Genomic DNA, 20,096 nt, shown 5'->3' on the forward strand with positions numbered 1-20,096 from the left:
AAATTTATACTGAAATCAATAGAAAAATTCCCATTGATTTAATAGATCCAAGATCTAACTATTGGCAGCAACACAAATTACTTTATGGTTTATATTCACAGCAATTACTTTTCATAGAGCACAAGGGGTACCAGTTTAATCATAATCCCTGTCAGAGGAAAAAAAGTTTTGTGTGTCGGCATATTCCTAAATGAGATCAGAATATGAACTACAGGGCTTGGAAAATGTCTTTCTCCAAATCTGCACATGGTCTGGGGTCACAATTTTATCCTGGGAGATGTCATACATAATGAAGAAATTCCCACAGACATATCTATTCAAAGAAGCCAAAGTAATAATAATATGACAGTCTCCTCTCCTACTGGTACACCAGTGGGAAAACATTTACTTTCAATAATGTTATCCATTTACTTTGCTCCATTCTCATTTAACTGCACATTTCAGCAAGAGAAGTCCTCAACCGGTAGTTGTTTTGAGCTTTACAGCTCTTGAAACAAAAGTGGAGAGTTTATTGGGATTTTGGAGAGGCTGTTCATAATGCTGCACCTAGTTGGAAGCTGACCCATATTTGCACTTGCAGCTGTGACCCAAGAAGGGGAAAGAAAACATTTCCAGGAATGATAATTCCGAAAGATATTATATGAAATACGGAATTCATCTTTGGGCAGTCTTCTTTTAGGCATGGACTTCTTACAGTTGCTGGTTTTCTGGATGTTAGGGGTAAAGTATGCCACTATCCACAAAATATATATATATATATAAAAGCTATGAGCTTTTTCTTACAGGAAGAAAATTCCCTAGTACCATAAAAAGGGATCTCTTCTTTCCATAGAGATCAGTACCTCACAGGAGGCTAGAATTAAGGCAATGACAGGCCTTTATACACAGAGAGTGGCTCTATGTTTTCCCACTTCTTAATTATAATGACTCATTTTAAACAAAGCCCTGCGCCTGTAATTTCTTATCAGAGTGTGGGCTTCTGCTTGAACTAGCAAGACCTTCAGTAATAAGATCTCCTTGCTAGGAAAAGGGCCCAAGAAAGTTTTGTGTATTCAACATATATCTGTATTTGCGCACACTCACACACACATGTACTTATACACACACAAATATGCACACACACAAATTCATAAATAGATGTCTACATATGTACATATGCAAAGAGACAATACTGAAAATCATGTTAGACTTGAAGTATTACCCGCTTGTCAGAACTATTTAAACTACTATCTACACAGTACATATTGAAACTCAACTTTAAGATTTTTTTATTTTTATGTACAGTCCATTTTTTTTTTCCTCTGGAAATAAAATATCTAAATACAGACAGACTGTAATGTTGTATATGTATAGCTTTCAACAATACTTTAGCTGAGTAAATGCTTTGTACATAGTTCTGTCTTTTAATGGAGTTTACAGCTACATTGATAAAATGGATTCCTCATTTCCTTGATTGTTTTAACCAATAACAAGCAGAGAGACAATTACAAGTTAATATTAATAAGCAGCTCAAATAACACTGGTTAAATTATGTACAATACAAACCATTCATACAAATGAAGACTAGGATATTGAATTTGTTACAATATTTTGTAATAAAGATAAGACATCCACTTATAACTTACATGTTCTCCGCCAGGCATTTTCCTTCTTAGAGATCAATTCCAGTTTCTAAGTAGTTTAGCTGGCCTAAACTCAAACAAGTTTTAAGAATCAGAGCTTAAAGAGTCAGAGAAACATTAAACCAGAATGTCTGCTCACATGTAAATTCCAAATGTTTGCCCATCTTTACTAGAAACAGGCTTGCTCCATGGAAAAAGAGCCACCAACACCACCTTGAATGTGCCTACTGTGTGCTGGGAAAAGTCATGACACTTTGCTGTGTTCATATAATATGGAATACTGAACTCTAAACACATTTTTTTTTCCCATTTTAACAAGTATTTATTCCTACAGTATTATTTACCAGTACAGCTACTCCAAGCAGTAGAATGCATGAGTGGGGATTATTGATTGGCATGTACTCAAAGGACTTTCACGGAGATTTCCATAACAGTCTGCGTTAGAAACCTTGTACTGTCTAGTTAATCCATTTTGCTTGATGATAGGTTATGCTGAATCCTTAGATATCAGACAATGAAAGATTTCTTAACAGGAATCTCAATAATGTGTGCTGAAAGGTATGTGTGTGTGTGCCTCTGCGTATGTGTATGGGTTTATTTCAAATCCACAGTGATTTGAATCCACACCTAGATTGATACATGGAGCTGACTGGACAAAAATAACATTAGATTGTTTTCCACTACATATTTGCAGCCATTTGACATCATCAGCAGCAGGTAGACACATTCCAGGCAATAAATGTGGCCTTCCTCCTTGAGGTTACAGCCCTGTCATTCGAACTCTTTTATTCCCCAGGCTTCAGTCTCAGACACAAGTTGGTCCTCACCCTGAAGGGAAGTAGGGCGTGTCACTGTGGTAGTTGTAATCAGGACACACCTTCTGTACTAGTTTATAATCTGTACTATAAAATGAAATGTAAATACAGATTACTTTAAAGGGCTTGGAGCAGAGCCATGAAACGTGGCTCTGGGTCTGCTCCTGATAACAGGTTTTTGAAGGGTCATAGTTGCAGAGTGTATTCTTGGTAGCCTTGTCAACCTTTTCATACTCGATTCGACAGTTAAAGGACTTGGAATCTTTGGCATCAATCACTGTCTGTTGTGCCAAGTCAAATTCCACTATTTTTGTAGGGGGCACTAGGCTCACAGATACATTCCCTTGACCAGTGGAGTTATGCCTGAAGTAAACACTAAACGTCCCATTGCCATGGTCAACGATTTTCCCTGTTATTAACAGATTTAGCTTCACAGTCTTGATGTTGGAATGAAAATCTCCCCAGCCAAACATTTTCTTAAATTTCCCAGTCTTGACGATGGGCCGTCTCTTTGCTCTGGGCCGAGGCTCTTGCAGATCTGTGGAGTTCCTCAGCCAGTCCCAGAGATCTTGCTCAGAATAAGTTTCTGGGGCATCATATCGCAGGTCCAAATCTGTATCATTTTCCTTTCCACGAAAAGTCTGTGACAGCAGTCGGCTGATGGACAAGTCTTTGCTACTTTCCGTCCATATGTGCTTTAGTGTGGATTTGGAGCTTCCTGATTTTAGAAGTTCTGTTTTTCCTCCATTTGTTAAGTTTGCACAGGTAACCTGAAAAAGAAAGGGAAGAAAAAAAAAATATATTGAGATACGTGATACAAACCCCATCATTCCTACCTGAGACCAAAACAACCAGATTTCCTAATCATAGAGAAATTTTTTTTGAGAAATTAAATTAGAACTCTATACTCAGTAAATCAAAAGAGAAATGTCCGTTTTCCTCCACTTTCCAAGTAGCTATTATTCAGTTCTCTTTTGCCAGTTTTTTTTAATTTGCCTTCAGATTAAATCACAGATATTCACATTATTCTTCTGTTATGATGTTTGCCAGTGATGAGTGTGTGATGAATTACTACAAAAACTGAGGTACACACTTGTCATTCTTCAGGCTGTATATGGCATCTCAGAGTGAAGTGTTCTTGCTTGAATGTTCACTCTGCAAAGCTGCTGTGTCTTCCACCATCAGAGACCCATTCATTTCTTTTTGCTGCCCCTGGCATCCACTGTCAGGGTGCTGTCTTGGTGGTGCCAGCCTGACCATGCTTGGAGTCCATGTCATTAGGAATCTAATAATAATAATACAATTTCCCTACTCCTTTTATGAATGCTCATTGGTCTATATTCTTGACTTGGACCTTCAGTCACAAGTACAGTATAAATAACAGAATAATGAAAATTTTAATGAGTTTTGAGTCGACAGCTGTACATTCAGTGTACTCCACATCAGCTAATGCAGGAGGAGTCACAGCCTTTTCTAATAATCCCTTACAGACCAACTACAGATTTGCCTTGTATCTAGTATGACAAGCATTTCTCCTTCCTCTCTTCACTTCTTTTTTCACCATTTTCTCCCCAAATTAAATAGTGATCTGTGTGAGACACAAAACATTTTGTATATTTGCAATAAATAAAAATATAGAGGCACCAATTTAAAAGCAGCAATAAAAAATTTCCTGCAAAATCACATTTAAAAGAACAGAAAATCCTACACCAAGTTCCTACGAAATCATATATTTCAGACACAGCTTTTCACAAAATTTACTGTCAGAGCAATTTGTCTTATTTATATTTTTTCTCTTTGCTTTAATTGAGTGGAAAACAGAGAACAGATGCAGGCTCACAGCTGTCTAACATGCAGCGCTGGCAGAGAGCTCTGACAGAGCGTACCTGGGAGGGCAGGAATTCATGCAGGGTGGATGGAAAGGGACTGACAACACATGTAGTCCCATTCCCCCTAAAATGTGCACCAAACACACTGCCCAATTTTTTAACATTTTCACTGCTCTGAAGAGGCCATGACATTTCTTATTTCCCTTTTCACGGCTACGTATGAGATTCCAAATATGCCTGTTTTATTCCCCTGTGTTCTGGCACTGATTTATGTGCTTCTATCATACTTGCAGTTATATCTTTCTCTTCACTTAAAAATGAATTAAGTGCATTCCATACCCAGGAAACCCATTGGAAACCAGATAGTATTTAAATCATGTCCCCTCCCTACTGGTACAACTGGAGGTATATGTCACGGAGGATATCTATCACAGCATGGCCTTTTCATTTCTTAACAATCACGAAATTGAAACACACTTTCATTAAGTTCAGTAGTTTTTCAAGGTCATTTGAAGGCACATACATAAAATCAGTCTTAATACACTGATCAGACAGGAGATATGCCCCCAGCCTTTTACAGCAAATAAATAGGTAAATAAATCTGTTGTATCCTTCACTATACCTCCCCAATCCATTTCATGTGGGGCCAGTAAGAATAATAGATAAAATATGGATTTAATTCAGGATTTTGCCAGAGACAATTTCCCCCTCTTTTGAATGGACAGAAGGATTAAAACACAGACTATCATTTTGATAGCCAGTTCATAGCTGCATCTTAGCAATAACACAGTAGGCCAGGAGAGAAGCTGTAATAAAATGCACTGATGGTGCACTGGTTAATGAAGCAGCAATGAAGATGTCACAGGGAGAGAGAAAGAGATTCAGAATATATTTTTTTTCTATGGCAGATGGGGAAGGAGGGCAAATAAGAAAAGAAATGTGGTTAAAAGGAAAAATGTGCCTGTCTAGAATGAATCTGTCAACCTACAATGAATCTAAGCAGTTAGCTATCAGAGCTAGCAATCAGCAATCTGTAGGTAGGATACAGACTGCTTACCACTCTAATTTTCTTTGCTTACTGTTTGTTTTTCCTTTGTTTTGCTTTCTGTGTCTAATGATTTACATTTCATAGGATTAGACTACCAGTTCCATGTAACAATATGTAAGAGAATAAAAACCTTTAAAATAGGTCTCTCTTTTTTTTCAGGTATGTGAAACAGAAGACTCAGGAAAGGGAGGAGTTATTTTCTGAAGTGATTGATGACTGATCTAATACATGTTTTTTTGAAAGCCAGCATATTTCATGGAAATGGATGATTTAGGCTACATGCATTCTATACTGCTTCATGCCCAATCTAACAGATACAACTGATTCTTACTGTCATCGATTTTGTAATACCTGAAAGATTTCTGGCTGTGCAGTTAGCCCTGAGACCTCTGTTTGTGATTTTCAGTGTGGGTAACTGGTTGCATTCATGAGTATAGGCCTGAACCTGCCCTTCCTAGTCAAGAGTCTGTGTGAGTGCTTAAAAAACAGCCCACAAGCATAATAAAAAACTCTAGAATTCATTGTGCTTCACTAACATTTTCCATCCAAGTGTTTTTTCATATACTGCTAGTATACTAAAGGCTATAGAAAGTATCCTCAGAGACTCACACACCCAACAATACAGAGCATTGCTGTGTAATAGAATTTCTGCAAATGCAGCAGTTCTTTCACATTAACTGATTCAGTTTTCTTCACTCTCTGCTCTTCCCAAACACAAGGTTTCAGTAATACAAGAAAGAGCACGCAAAAGCATGAGGTTTTGCACTTATTATTGTGAAATTGAAACATAGACCTATTTTAGGGGTGGCATGGAAAACAAGACAATTTAAAGTGGAAAATAAAGCATGGACCAGCCTAAATTCTATGGGTTTTTTTGTCCTCTTCCTTGAGGATATCTGCATATAATTCAGAAACTTGTATAATCTTCTGTATTAGTTAGTTCACTATAATCAATTTTTCCTTCTTTTCCATAGCCAAGTGTCACTCCTAGATGAAACATTGAAAAGTTTGGCCCAATTTTAATGGCTCTGTCTAGAGTCCATTTTCTTCATAGTAACTCATATGGTGTTTTAGACTTTTGACCCAAATGCTGGTAACACACTAATGTTCTAGCTCTGGCTGAAAAACATACAGCACTGTGGGCTTCTCCATTTCTCTCTCAGCCCCTCAAGTGAATAGACTGGGGAAGTGCACAGTGGATTGAGAACAGACACAACTGAGCAGAGAACTTGAATTTAGCAGAGATATTCCATAATATGTAGCATCATGCTTAGCAATTAAAAGGAAGAGTGGGGGCTTTAGAGGGGGAAGTTATATTTTGTTCAGGAAACGACTGGTCATCATTCTACCCACTGGAGTTGTTTGGGTGTTGAGAGTTGCCTTTGCATTACTTGTTCTGGTTTTTTTTTTTTTTCTTTTCTTTCTTCTACTATTTATCCTTCAGTTATTAAACTTTCCCTTATCTTGACTCTTGAGTTTTCTTGCTTTTATTCTTCTGTTCCTCTTCTCCATTCCACTGGGGAAAGGGGGAAAGTAAACAGAGAACTGTGCTTAGCTGCTTACCAGTGTTAAGCCAAAACACCACTGCAGTGCAATAAATCAGTGTTGCAAAAGGGCTGAGTAGGGGGATTTCCTTCATGGCTGCATAGCCAGAAATGGTTCAAAATGATGGTGGCAGAAATGTTTGTATAGAAAAACAGAAAGGAGCAAAAAAAATATTAAAGTGCTTACCTAGTGCTACAAGTGTCATTGGAAAAAGCACTTATTAAGCATGGCAGACTGATATTTGGTTCTGGTCTTGTACTTTTGCTGGAAAGCATGGATTTCCACTACTTAGTAAAGTCTACTGATGTCAAAAAGGCACTAGGAGTTTTACTACTGCCTGGCAACTTTTTTCCAACAAACACTGACAAATTGTTCTTCCATTTCTTCTTCTTTGAAGAAGGAAAGACAGTGTGTGGTTTCATTAGGCAAAATATCTGAAAGGATCATTAAAAAGACACAGGAACTGATCTGTAACTAATTTTTCTAATCTACTAAAATGGAGTACTCCATTCATTTTCTATCCTATATTTTGAGGATGATGATTTTTTTTTTTAATTTTTAACTTTAGTAAGCTTATTTTAATTAATATATGTAATTATTTTAGGACTTCTTAAAGGATAGGCAGTTTATTTGTCTCAGAAATTTTGGAGTTGTCTTTCAAGACACTGAAATTTCAATTCACTCAGCCATGAATGCTTTGCCAAGTCAAACCTTAACATTTGGAGCAGAGAAAATGAAGTTGAAAGGAATTTCAGGAAACCATGAAAGCCTCAAGTGGTGATTTAGGTGCTCTTCTCAGTGTAAAACCAACCATAGGTATATTAACATTAATTAAAGAATTTTGAGACTTTTTAAAAATAATAATTCAAAAAGGTATAGACCGCACCTTGATTTCTCATTCTTTTCCTTTTATTCTAGATCTACTACACTTCCTTAACTATAATTACAGCACTGGTTTAGAAATTATGCATTTATTCCTCTGAATATTTGACTACTTGAGAGTAAATGAAAATGCAAACAATCTAATACTCAAGGTGGAAAATCTCTCTCTTCAGGTAAATAACTAATCAAAAACCAAGAGTGTTTTTATTGGCATAGCACTGTAAGAATTTGGCAGCACTGTGTTTGCAAATGCAGAATTTTCTTTCCTCGGTAAGATATCTCAGGTACAACATATGCTGGAGAGTATTGATGGACATTACAATAAACTGGACCATTATCAAGGCAGGGCAGTGCACAGAAAGTTGTCACTGAATCCAGTGTCCTTATATTCTTATATCCTTTTTATGCAGTGGTTGGAGGGAAAATAGGACCGAGTTCACTCTTCCATTTAGATCCACTTTTCTTCCTGCAGCTGTCTGCACATTGTACAGAGTTACCAGTGGCATGAAAATATTTTATTCAGTGAATAAATGCCAGAAAAGTCAAAGTCAGTATTCTACAGGTACTTGATAATACTCAAAGAAACTGAGACCACAAATTAATGGAGATATGATTGTAATGTCCTTCAGAGTAAAACACACTGAAGGACTTGTACCTGTTAAAATGGACACTTTGGAAAGGAGGACAAACACAGAAAAACACGTACATGGACATTTCACAGAAACAGCTGCTCTGGTTTTAACTTATAAACCTTTTTGCTGCATAACATGAAAAGAATAAGGATGTGTGTTGGTCATTCCAAAAATCTGCAAACTGAGATGAGTCTGACAAACAGAACAGTAGCTGCTATGTGAATGTCATTTGATCTACAATGTCAAATGAGAACCAAAAAATGGCTATGCAGGATCAAACCAAAGACTCATTTGGAAAAATCATCTTGTCTCCAATAGCAACTATAAGAGATGCCTTGAAGGGCAAGACCATGGCAAGTATATTACAGACCCCTAATTTCTTCCCAGCTGTCCAATAATTCTAGTTTCCTCTGCTAGAGATAGTTTCTGTATGTTTTCTGTTTCATCATTTCTCTTTCAATTTTAAGGTATTATACTATCACTTATAAAACTGTGAACTGAAGGACCAAATGAGTTTTCTGTTTCAATAACTCTAAACAGACTGATCTTCTGTGCATTTGTTCACTTTAACCCTTTGTAATTTTTTAACATTCATAAGATACTTCAACAATAAGTTCCACAGCTCAGTTTCCTCTAATGGTTTGTTTTGAACCTGAATCCTGACACCTTCTTTGGAGAACCCTCCAGATGGAAAATTCTATCCAAATTTCCCGTGCTTCTCCTTACTTCTCTTTGCTGCTATATTTTAAGTATTTTTTCCTACAAATACCACTGAGTGGAAGATGTGATGATTCCTAGCTGCATGAGGAATTCTAGCTCACTAGTACATGCCTCAGCTACATCCATGCATAATAGTAAACAGATATTGATCTCTTTTCCAGCCCTAACAGCCTCCTGAATCATGAAAATAATCCTCGTACAGAAGTCATTCTGTACCTATAGCTTTGAATTTCCTTTTTGTCCTTCTCCACTCCCTGTTCTGTCTTTAAAAAGAGGAGACCAGAATGGTACACAGTATTCAAGATGCAGCAGAACCAAGGTCTTGTGTGATGGCAAATACGGCCTTCCATTATTTGTTCAGTCTTTTCTCTCTACTAATTCATAATATTTCATTTGGTTTTTGTCATTAAAGAGCACTGAATTGATTATTGACCATATAAAAAGAAGCATCTGAAGTTTTCAATAATATTTTCTAATCACTTGGGATCATTCATTTAAGCTTAAAAATTATAATTTGTTGTCACACAGAAAACAGGGAATGTAATTTTTTTTTTACCATCTTTAGGTTAAGAAATTTAACTTAACATACACTGTTACTGCAATTTTTGTATAGAACATCCTTAGGAGTCACAAAATTCAGAATACTTTTATTAAGTGTGCTCAGCTCAGCTTTAAATTCTGTATTTGTCTGGTTTTAATCTATGAGCTATAATTCTTGCTTCCAATGGCCCTTGTTAAAACAAAAATGTAGCTACCTGAACTTTTTTCATCTTTCACACAACAGCAGTTATGCAAGACAAGAAGCTGATATAAATTCAGCTGACAACAGCTGATATAAATTCAGGGAAATTTAACATCATTGAAATTACAGTGCCTGATATCTCTTTGAGATCTGACTAATAATCAAAGACTCATTAGAAAATTAGATGAAAACTAGAGATAGATGAGGGTACTAATAAAACAGTAGCAACATGGTTTTGTTTAGTTGTATTATAATTCTTAACAGCTGTTATCATAAAATATTAAGATATTGGAATGGCTGTTCTGCAAAAGAAAAAAAGCTAGCAAAAATTACAATTTTAAAGTGCCTTCTACACAATGTAAGTTGCTGTTATGAATAAACCTGAAAATTAGGTAGTCTCAAATAATTTACAGGAAATGCAAAGATGGTAAAGCACCTTAAGTGCTTGGTTCCAGTAAAAATCCTTAAGAACTAGTTGCATTTCCTCCCTCTTGAATTCCTGGATTGTGAGCTAAAGTGTGACACAGCCACAATCCCTGGTATGGGATTGTGAATATGAATGGTAACAGACGTGAAAAAGCTGGTGGCCTGCCAGCTGTTAGTTCCTGAATTATATCATATTCTTTGCTAGTCCAGTCCATGATCTTGGGTGGGATTCACTGGTTATTCATTCACCTGGAGTTCTAGTTGTACTCCATAATCAAGAGAGAAACAGAATGGATTGTCTCCTCTACCTCCATGAATTATTGATGAACTTTCCAAATTGAATAAATGCTCTTCACCTAGTCACCCAAGAGTAACCAAGAATAATCTGAATTGTGGTGCGTAGCTTGCCCTAGAGAAAATTCTATGGAAAGAACCCAAAGGCTGTAGGCTGGAAGCAGGGCAATAAATGCTTTATAGAAATGACTTCTGAAATTCTCTAGTCCTGCTGAAGTGCACTTCTCCCTATGTATCTGTAAGCATGCTGAAGCTGATGAAGTGATGTGGTACTCGTACAGCAAGGTATGCTCTCTTGCTGTATTGATCCTCCTTTTAGATATAGGAAATTCCCCATCTGGAAGTTTTTTGTAAAAACCAGTGTAGATTTGTACTATTCTGTTATCTTTTGAGTTTGATTTAATCATATAAAAAAATTTCACAAGTATTTAGAATCTGAAAAATTAGTTTTCTTGATCCTGTTTTATTCACTAGTGACTAAAAGAATTGTTTAGCAACCAGGCTCTTAAAAAGTGTTTAGTTAACTAAGACAGATAGGTACTTTAAATCAATCAGACTTAGACTGTAATTACAGAGGCATTTCTTCTAGTAGCAGTGCCCTAATGGATATTTTTCTCTTCCTCCTCTTTTTTTCTCTGCTTCATTCTGCCAGTCCTGCCTTCTCCCCTGTGACAGTCAGTTATATAGAAAGTTTTTCTTTATTCTTTCACAGACTTTCAGAGTGGAAATCAGACCCAGAATTAAACATCCAGGCTCCTTTATCTGCCTGGATAAGACTGGGACCTTTGAACTAAGAGCCATAATCACAGAACCACAACAGGAAGTGATGAAAAGCCAGCCCTACGGTTTGTTCCATCCTTTTCCTGGAAAGCAGGAGTGAAGACAGGCACTGCTGCCACTGTTTTTCAAAGAAGAAAACTCACTGTTTTCTGTCCAAACATGTAGCTTTTAGAGGAGAAAAAAAAAAAAAAAAAAAAAAAAAAGAGAGAAAAAGAAGAAAAAGGAATTATTGTCGTTGTCTATTTCATTTAAGAGTTTGAAAGAATTAGCAAGTCAAAACTGAAGTCCATCTGGTCCTGCACCATGCATTCAACAATGGCTAAATGCTGATTTAATCAAGGAATGCAAAATGAGGGGAAGAATATACTATTTGTACCAGAATATCTTTTTCATTTTCAAGTCTTTTCAGATCAAAGACTTCTTAAGTTGGGGGGGTGGCTATGAATTTATTCATTCTCATTAAGTATCACTTACAAGCACTTGTCTATTTCTGTATGAATCTTCTACCACATGAAACACCCTACCACCTCATCTCTACTTCAGACTCCCAGTTTTCTCATCCTGCTATTTTGAACAAGTCACCTGTTCAGATCAGCTTTATCTGATGCCACCCAAAATCTGGTCCAGCATGACACAATAAAACCTAGCAGGCATTTTTCCTGTGGGATTCAGGAGGAATTTTGGTGCCTGAGGCCAGGCAAAACTGTGAAAGTCTATGGCTGGCACTAGAGGAGCTTCCTGGCTAAAGAAAATAAGGTGTTGTCTCAGTTACAGCTACTTCCAGAACTAGGCAGCTCCGAAGGTATTGTCAAGGAAGAGTGTAAAACTGTAGATTTCAAATACATAGGAAATGCAAGAACTTTTCTCAATCAATTTGAGGGCCAAATTTTCACCCTGCAATAAAGTCAACCGTAAAAATCCTAGAGGAGCAGAAGGATGAAGGTAGTGTGATATTATGTATCTTAATTTCACTCTAGTGCCCAGTTAAAACAGAATGGAAGGTGTTCAGTTTGTAAAATGCCATTTCTCTTTCAGCTTAGAAAATATTATGCTATTACATATAAAAGTCTGTGAACTGAAGGACCAAATGTGTTACAATACCCTGTGAAAATATCCGAATTAGAATTTTACAGCTTTCTGGTTTTTGCCTTAAAAGAACAGAAACTGAGCCCAAGTATTTCTGATGCCAGAGTTGCAAGTGAATGTAGATTTGGAAAAGGATTGAAATATAACTGTATGAAATATCCTATTAACTCTTGCCCTAAGTTTTACATTTTTGGAAATAATTTAAACTAAACTCTTGAAGCCTGCTGTCTATGTTGTCATTACAGATTTTTTACTTCAGTGGATTATGACTTTTGAAAATTCACCCCATCCCCGTTCAGCAGGGGATTAAACTACGATGGAATAAATTAAAGTGGGTTAAAAATGTCTAACAGAGTTTTAAGACCCCTTATTATGCCAGTATCACAGAGTGCTGCTAACTTTGAAATGAAAGTCTAGCTAGGTAAATAAATTTTGACAAGGATCTATTGTTCTTGCTCCACATTCCTGTAAGCCTTCTTTTATTAATATTAGCTTGCCATTTTCTGCATACATGAAGAAAGTAATATTAAATAAAATTAGATTTTATATGAAAGGCCACAGAGCAACATTTTAATCAAAATTTGCACTATAGTTTGCTTTTTGTGTAACACACTGAAGAAAATATCCATTATCATATGAGTAGCCATATCTTTTGAAGAAAGTGAAAAAGACTATTACTTGACATAGCCTGATACTATATAATGGACGAGGCCACTGTGCACTATTAACATACTCCATTAATAGTACTCATTTTCTACATGATGTTTCAAATCATCCAGTGTCCATGTAAAATTTAAATAACATTAAATCCACCCAAATAGTTTATTGCTCCTGTGTCTGATGCTATATTTTTTCCAGAGAAAAACATTAGAATGTTGATACAGCTGAGTCACTTTCCACATAGATATTCATGGGTGCATCCTAGAAATCTGAATTTGAACAAAGATGTCTTTTGGGAACATTTAACTCCGACTGATGTTGGCAGAGTGCACATTGCCACACAAAGGAATTTTATATCTATATGTGATGCTTGTGGGGAAAAAAAAAAAGGGCTCCCACAGGTACAAGAAACTCTATTGCAAAAATATAAATTCCTATCATTAAAATTCCCTGCTCTTCACCATGAGTTATTCATTTATTACAAACATCTAAATACTTCAGGAAAGACATTTTTAAAACATAGAGGGAGCTGTTCCAATGTTCAGAGTTTGGCATATCCCTGTTAACTTTTATGCCTTCATCCCCACGTTATGCCCTTGCTGGATACATGTACTAACTTCTCAGAAGTCTTTTGTGATCTCAAAGAAGGCTTTCTTCTCTTTGAATTTTAACCAGATACAGAAATATACTGCCTTTCTAGCTGTTTTTAATAGGCATTGATTATTCATTTTTTTGGTCAGTGGAAATCACCATTTATTAAAATTAATTTCTGAGAAATTTCTTTAAAGCTGTTTTGGTGAGGAAGGGCAGCATTAAGCAGCTATTCTATTGCAAGTGTATTCAATGAATTTTTATTGAGATTTTCTTGATGGTTTTGTCAAGGTCTGCTAATTCTTACAGGGCTATGCTCAGTAGCAGCATGTGGGCACCAGCTCTTCTAGGCAAGCCAAGTGCTGAACATTGTTTTCCTGGCTATGACATACACAAACATGTTGCAACGTTCCCAAGGTGCAAAGATGTCAAAGAAATACAGATTGGCCTGTTGGAAATCAGGAGACACCACATGTTATACTTACAAGATCCAGGCAAAATTTAGTCTTGATCCAAATCTGAGCAAGGCTCTATCATCAGTGTACATTTGCTCAGTCAGGATACAGAAAAACTAAGTAGCTTCAGTAAAAGTCCCAGCCACACTTGCCTAAAGAGCTGGTCTTTATGTGACTCTGGACACTGCATTACAAGACACGTATTATGCCATTAAGAGGAATAAAGCTTCTGAGTACTGGGAAGGGGATACCATAAACCAATTTCTCTACATCCTATAAACTATTAATATTGAATCTATACAGTGCTTCTTTGTGCTATCACTGAGCTTGCACAGACCTGTTCTAATGTCTATGGTACTTTTCTGAGCTGATCCAAACAGACATTGTCAGAGAATTTACCACAGCCAAATAAAACAGAATATTCAATAGAAAATCAACATTGTCGCTGCCTTATAGTAGTCTTGTATTTTCTCCTGCAATAGTATCACACCTAATTAAAAGTGAAAATTGATAGCCAGCAGGATTAATCAAATTCCATATGCAAATAGCTGGCTCATGAGAGCCATGGTCCAATTGCTAATACTATCACTAAGGTCATTAATTTAAATTGAGACGAGTTAAGAGTCCTTTGGGCATTGACACATAAGTTGAAGGAGGTTATTCATTGCTAAGTTTTTCACACTGTAACAAAAAACTTAGGAATACGTGAATGCTGTTCCAGCATGCCATCTTCCAGGATGAGCAGCACTGTGAACTTGTCTATGGGGGCCATGAGTCTTCTCCTGAGTGTCTCTGATACATTACTTTAAATTCTTATTAAGACGTACTGAAGCAAGTTAAATACAAGACAGTTCAAGGTCTAGTAAACTGACATCTTTGGGATTACTTTATGCCTGCTGTCTTTTGCTAAACACCTTCAAATAACAGAAAGACTTCTATTTTTTTAATCAAGACTTGAGTACCAGTTTCATAAACCCTTCAGAGACTTTCCCAGCCTTCAGCCTTCATAAAAGGTCCAGACATTTCCAATTAGCAAGAAATATTAACTCAGCTCATAAAGAGAAATACTGCAGCACTAGTTATTCTAATGCAAATACAGTGCATTCTCAGCTTACCAGCTCACCTCAAAACGAGTTCCAGTGTCTTGATCTATCACTGCAGTTCTAGACAGGGTGACTAGAAGAAATGTGGTCTTACAGGCAGATTATAATATAGTGCTACACACCTATGAGCTTTCTCCAAATGCTGATGGTGAAAATACTTTAATTGCATAGTAACAAAATGACTGCAGCATAATAAAGTAGTGATGTAATTATATAACTTATCCTACATAAAGAATAAAATCATAACATTTATTGCTCTGACCTTGTATGACAACAACTTCTCAGGTATGTAAAAAAAATTAAATTAGTCTATCAAAACAGGCTTAGACTAAAGTGAAACCTACAAATCTTGGTTGCCAGAAGGTGTTTTCTAAATTTAAAGAGAGCACTGGGGTCTGGAAAATTAAAGTGGAGTCCTTACAAGTTTGGGCTTCATTACTAACTCAAGATCCTGTTTGCCTATTCTTAGAGTACAAAAAATTCAGGTTTCAGGAAAAATCAGACATTATTTGTCTAAAATCTGCACAAGTTAGGAAATGAGATGGCACAAAAAAATAGATAGACAAACACAAATTTTTTCGCATCAAGTTTCAGAAAGCCTTTATCTTTTTTGACTGATACATGGAATCCACTCTGCTTTGAACTCAGACAGTTCTAGGCATCACCACCTTGACCAATACTGAAATATTTGAGCTAATTCGATCTGCATTTCCACTTGTGCAGCCTCCTGCATGAACAAGATTTCAGTAGAGTGATTCAGACAGGAATTAAGTGTTTTGCCTTTCATAGAATAAACATTTCATCAAGGGCGGGTCAAGATCACAGTTACATTCATCTGCCTGCCCAGAAAAAGCAAATAACTTTTTCCAATATCTCATCCTTCTATATCTTTGTGGCTGAGCAGCAGCAAAAAACAATTTAACATTAGCAAGCAAATTTCATTTGTTACCTGCCAAATGCTGATACAAAAGATAACTATGAAAAAGCAATAATATCTTCATTCTAAGGCAGAAGGTAACATGTCTTCGCTATAATATACTTGCTAAATAACATTCAGTGAACTCATAAAAACATTTAATTTAAATATAAATGCTTAGCAGTTCCATTTTTCAGGGAGCAAATGACAGTCCTGCTTGTGTTTCTCTTAAATGTCTTTTCAGAACAGACATCCTTTCATAACCTACAGTTAGTGTTATATATTATTACTATTACTGCAATTCTCACAGACCTCCCAGTGGTCAGGGTTAAGGTGTACTAGAAGCTAAACATATATAGTCACTGACCTAGAAAGATTTCTCACTGAAACACATTTGACAAAGGCTAAGCTAAAAGATGAAATATTAGTGATGTCTTAACTCAGTTGCAGAGCTAAGAGTTAGTACAAATCTCTGGACTTCTCTTTCCCATGTCAATTCTAGTATGTACCAATAAAAAGACCAATTCCAATAACTGCATATACAAAATGCCACTAGCTTTTTTAAGAAGGATGTGAGCTCAAGGAAACAAAGCCACCTTTGAAGTGGGTTATGTCAACAAGAAGCCTGAAAACCATTTGTAGAACCATTAAGTGGTCTCAGTTTTCTACAGGAGCAGGAAAAACTGCCCTTGTTAATGAAAAATGTTTGATTTGCTCCTCTGCCAAAATATGATAGTGAAAATAATCATACTCATGTCTAGTATGAATATTGTGTTACAATGTCATTGTAAAACAACAACAAAAAAAAAAGAAATAAAATTGTATTCACAGTTTGGAAGACATTATAAATGGCTTTCAAAATGTAAATCCCTCTGGTCCCACTTTATCTTTTAGCAGTCAGTCAACACCATCTCTGGGTAGTACATAAGCTACCTGGTGAATAACAAGAATATTTTTCCATTGTTTCAAATTTACTGTACAAAAATCTAATTATATAATTTTTATAAACTTAGAGGAAACCAGAAGAATCTTATTCAAGTTATTTGCTTTTTAGAGTGTATTCTTTCTTAGTTTGCTCTATAGATAACTAAGACAAGAGACCTTAGAACAGCAAGAAAAGTCTATCTGATACCTGTTACAAGATAATTTAGGCATTTTATTCATCCACTGAAATTTTTTGTCCATTTACCTTATGGATTTTATTGTTAAAATATGGAAGAATTTTCACCTAGTGTAATCCAGCTGCATTCTTAGATGAATTAAGAGAATAGATTTCCTGATAATTTCAGAACAGCTTTTCCATGGAGAACAGCATGTACACAGATTTGGTCTAAAAGATATCATATTTATGAGAAGGACATTCTATCAGTCATGAGTTACAGGAGTATGAGAATACAAAGCTTTGGAATTTAAAGCTTTGCTATATCACAATAGGAACCCTAAGCAAATGTCTGAAGCCTAAGCCCCAGCCCCAAACCCTTACTCATTCTAAGCCCCCAACATACAACCTCTCACCTAATCCTAAAATGCTGGATGGCAAGAAAAAGAAGGGCAGGCCTTGTATGTATTACACATAATTTTTCTATACTCTCTCCAAAACTACTTGTGAACCCTAAATATGATTGTCTACTTTAAGTAATGCAGAATCAGCTTTTTCCAGGTTCACTGACTGACTAACTAATTTTTCAGCAGATCCATGTCAGATTAATCCAGCTGAGGATCAGCCACATATATTTAAAATTATCAAATAAAACCTTCCAGACTTAAAAAGCAGCTGATTCTGCATTCAGAGACCTTCAAATGATTTTCAGCTTTATTTTAGGTCCAAAATATGATTTGATATTGCTCAGGGTGGAAGATTTCCAAACAGAATGCAAAAATCTCAGAAAGAGAGACTGAAACTTTCAGCTTGTCCTTGAGACCGAAAATTGCAGTAATTTTGCTTATGGGGAATGGCAGTAGAAGCTGCATGGCAGTTCTCTGTGCCTGTTCAATTACTGTCCATTCTAATCAGATTGCTAACAAGGGATCATTAGGAGTTTGGTGTCTATGATGTAAAATATCTACTAGGAATTGGATTTTGATCATCACTTCATTTTACATCTGTTTCCCCCTAACCAATGGAACAGAGATTGTTAATCACTCTTGACCTTTCCTGGACTCGAACTAGTAATTTAATTGCTAATCCTTACCGAGGGACTTCGAAGTACACTATAGAGCCCCCGAGGCATGCAGCTTGACCCTCTCTGGTCAACACTGGTGTTAACCAACAACATCATCAAGAATACACTCAGATTTGACAATGTTAATTGCAGCTTTGGCCATCGTTTCCGGATGAAGTAGAAGAAACAGACTGTCTAACTAGAAACATTAAAATTATCTGCTGAGCTCTAGGTGACTCTACATGAATCAAAAAAAGTCTCTCCAGCCAAGAGGACCTTGCAGCCAAGACAAATCTTGCAGACTCACACTACTGCACTGTCAATTTGCTCCTAAGAAATGCCCAATTCCTGGCAATTAGAATTCTTAAGAGGCTGGTGAAAATCTGTTAGTTTTGGCTTGTTTCAAAATCTTCCCCCAGATGGTAATATAATTCCAAACCAGCTGAGATTCACTTTGTGTTAAATTTCATTCTATAAAAGGATCCTGCAGAAAAAAGAGGAACAAAAGCTCTTCCCCTCCTCAAATTTCAAGTTATAACATTTTCTTTGAATCATTCTTCTGAGTATGATTATATTCTAAATTCTGTATCTCCAAATCTAATATTTTTCCTTGATTATTTTCAAATCTACATTCAATTATATTTCAGACTAACATTTGCTAACTGAGAGACAAGTAACATAGAGGCAATATGGTCTATCATGCACTCAGGTCTTATTGCAAATGTTAAAACCAGAACACAAGCTTCTACCTGCACATTTTCTCCCAGATTAAAATCACATTGAACTGATAATAATTTTCTTGTAAATACTAGTGCCTAATACTGTTATGGTTTGTCACACAGTTTCATGGTTTTCACATGTGTTTGTCAATAAAAAAATATTTTTTACAGGATTTAGGGTATTTGTAACTAAGATAGAACAACATTTCTGTCTTAAACCTGAATGTTGACTATTTCTGTACTTACATTTACTTTTCTGTAATACTTAAAGCACATTGCCATTGCAAACTGGAATGCAGTGTCAACTACCCTGAGATTGTAGTGATTAATATCTCACACAGAAATACCAGCAAGATCCCTCAAAGCAGACAAACTGTGTGGACATGAAGTTGTGCAGCAGCTAATTAAATCCACCTATTAGCAGACCTTAACTGAGGCACTAACTGAGGCGCAGCTCTGTGCTTACTGGTTCAGAAAACAGCTTGCACCGAGGTCTGAACTGAATTTTTTGTAATCTCAGAGCCCTGTTCTCTTCATTTTTATCCATTGAAAAATGTACATCTTCCAAAGTAAATACAAATCACTGAGGTTGTTCACTGGGGGGAGTAATTTCCCATGTAAACTGAGCTCAGGTTTCACAGAGGAACACATTAAAGGTACCTCTCAGTTTGATGGGCTACCAGCCATTTGGGTTGCACTTCAAGGGACAAAAAAGAGACTGCTGATTTTCTAGTATAAAAATAGAATCATTGACTGCACTGTACTGGAGTTACTCCTGAACTATGCTGTCATAAACAGAAGTTCTAATCTGTTCCACACGGTTACTGAATAGCCCAGTCAATAGCAACTTATTAAATGAGTAATTTATATGTGTCAGGATTAAGAACATTTCCCATTTTCTGCTGTCTTGATCATACTAAGACAGGCCTATACAGGTAACAAAAATTATTTTTAAATAAATATTTTGGCCAGCTTAAGCCAAAAATTAAAAAAACTCCCTCTGCCCTAAGATCTTGGCAAGAGACACGTGCAAGTCCTCACAGAAAGGTGACTGAGAAAGTGTGTTGTG

At 36.3% G+C, this 20,096-nt stretch overlaps 1 protein-coding gene across 3 annotated transcripts in view; it reads right to left on the bottom strand.

Annotated features, from left to right (window-relative positions):
- Positions 1–1,242: 1,242 nt before the first annotated feature.
- Positions 1,243–20,096, bottom strand: part of NXPH1 (neurexophilin 1) — a 137,369-nt gene continuing 118,515 nt past the window's right edge. For all 3 annotated transcript variants that reach the window (XM_086856000.1, XM_086856003.1, XM_086856012.1), the window contains exon 3: positions 1,243–3,207. In XM_086856000.1, the coding sequence (XP_086712126.1) occupies positions 2,446–3,207 (762 nt within the window). In that variant the 3' untranslated portion in view covers positions 1,243–2,445. The remainder of the gene's footprint in view (positions 3,208–20,096) is intronic.

The sequence above is a fragment of the Cyanistes caeruleus genome, chromosome 1 (assembly GCF_971803275.1).
Source record: "Cyanistes caeruleus chromosome 1, bCyaCae1.hap1.1, whole genome shotgun sequence".
NCBI classification, from domain to species: domain Eukaryota; kingdom Metazoa; phylum Chordata; class Aves; order Passeriformes; family Paridae; genus Cyanistes; species Cyanistes caeruleus.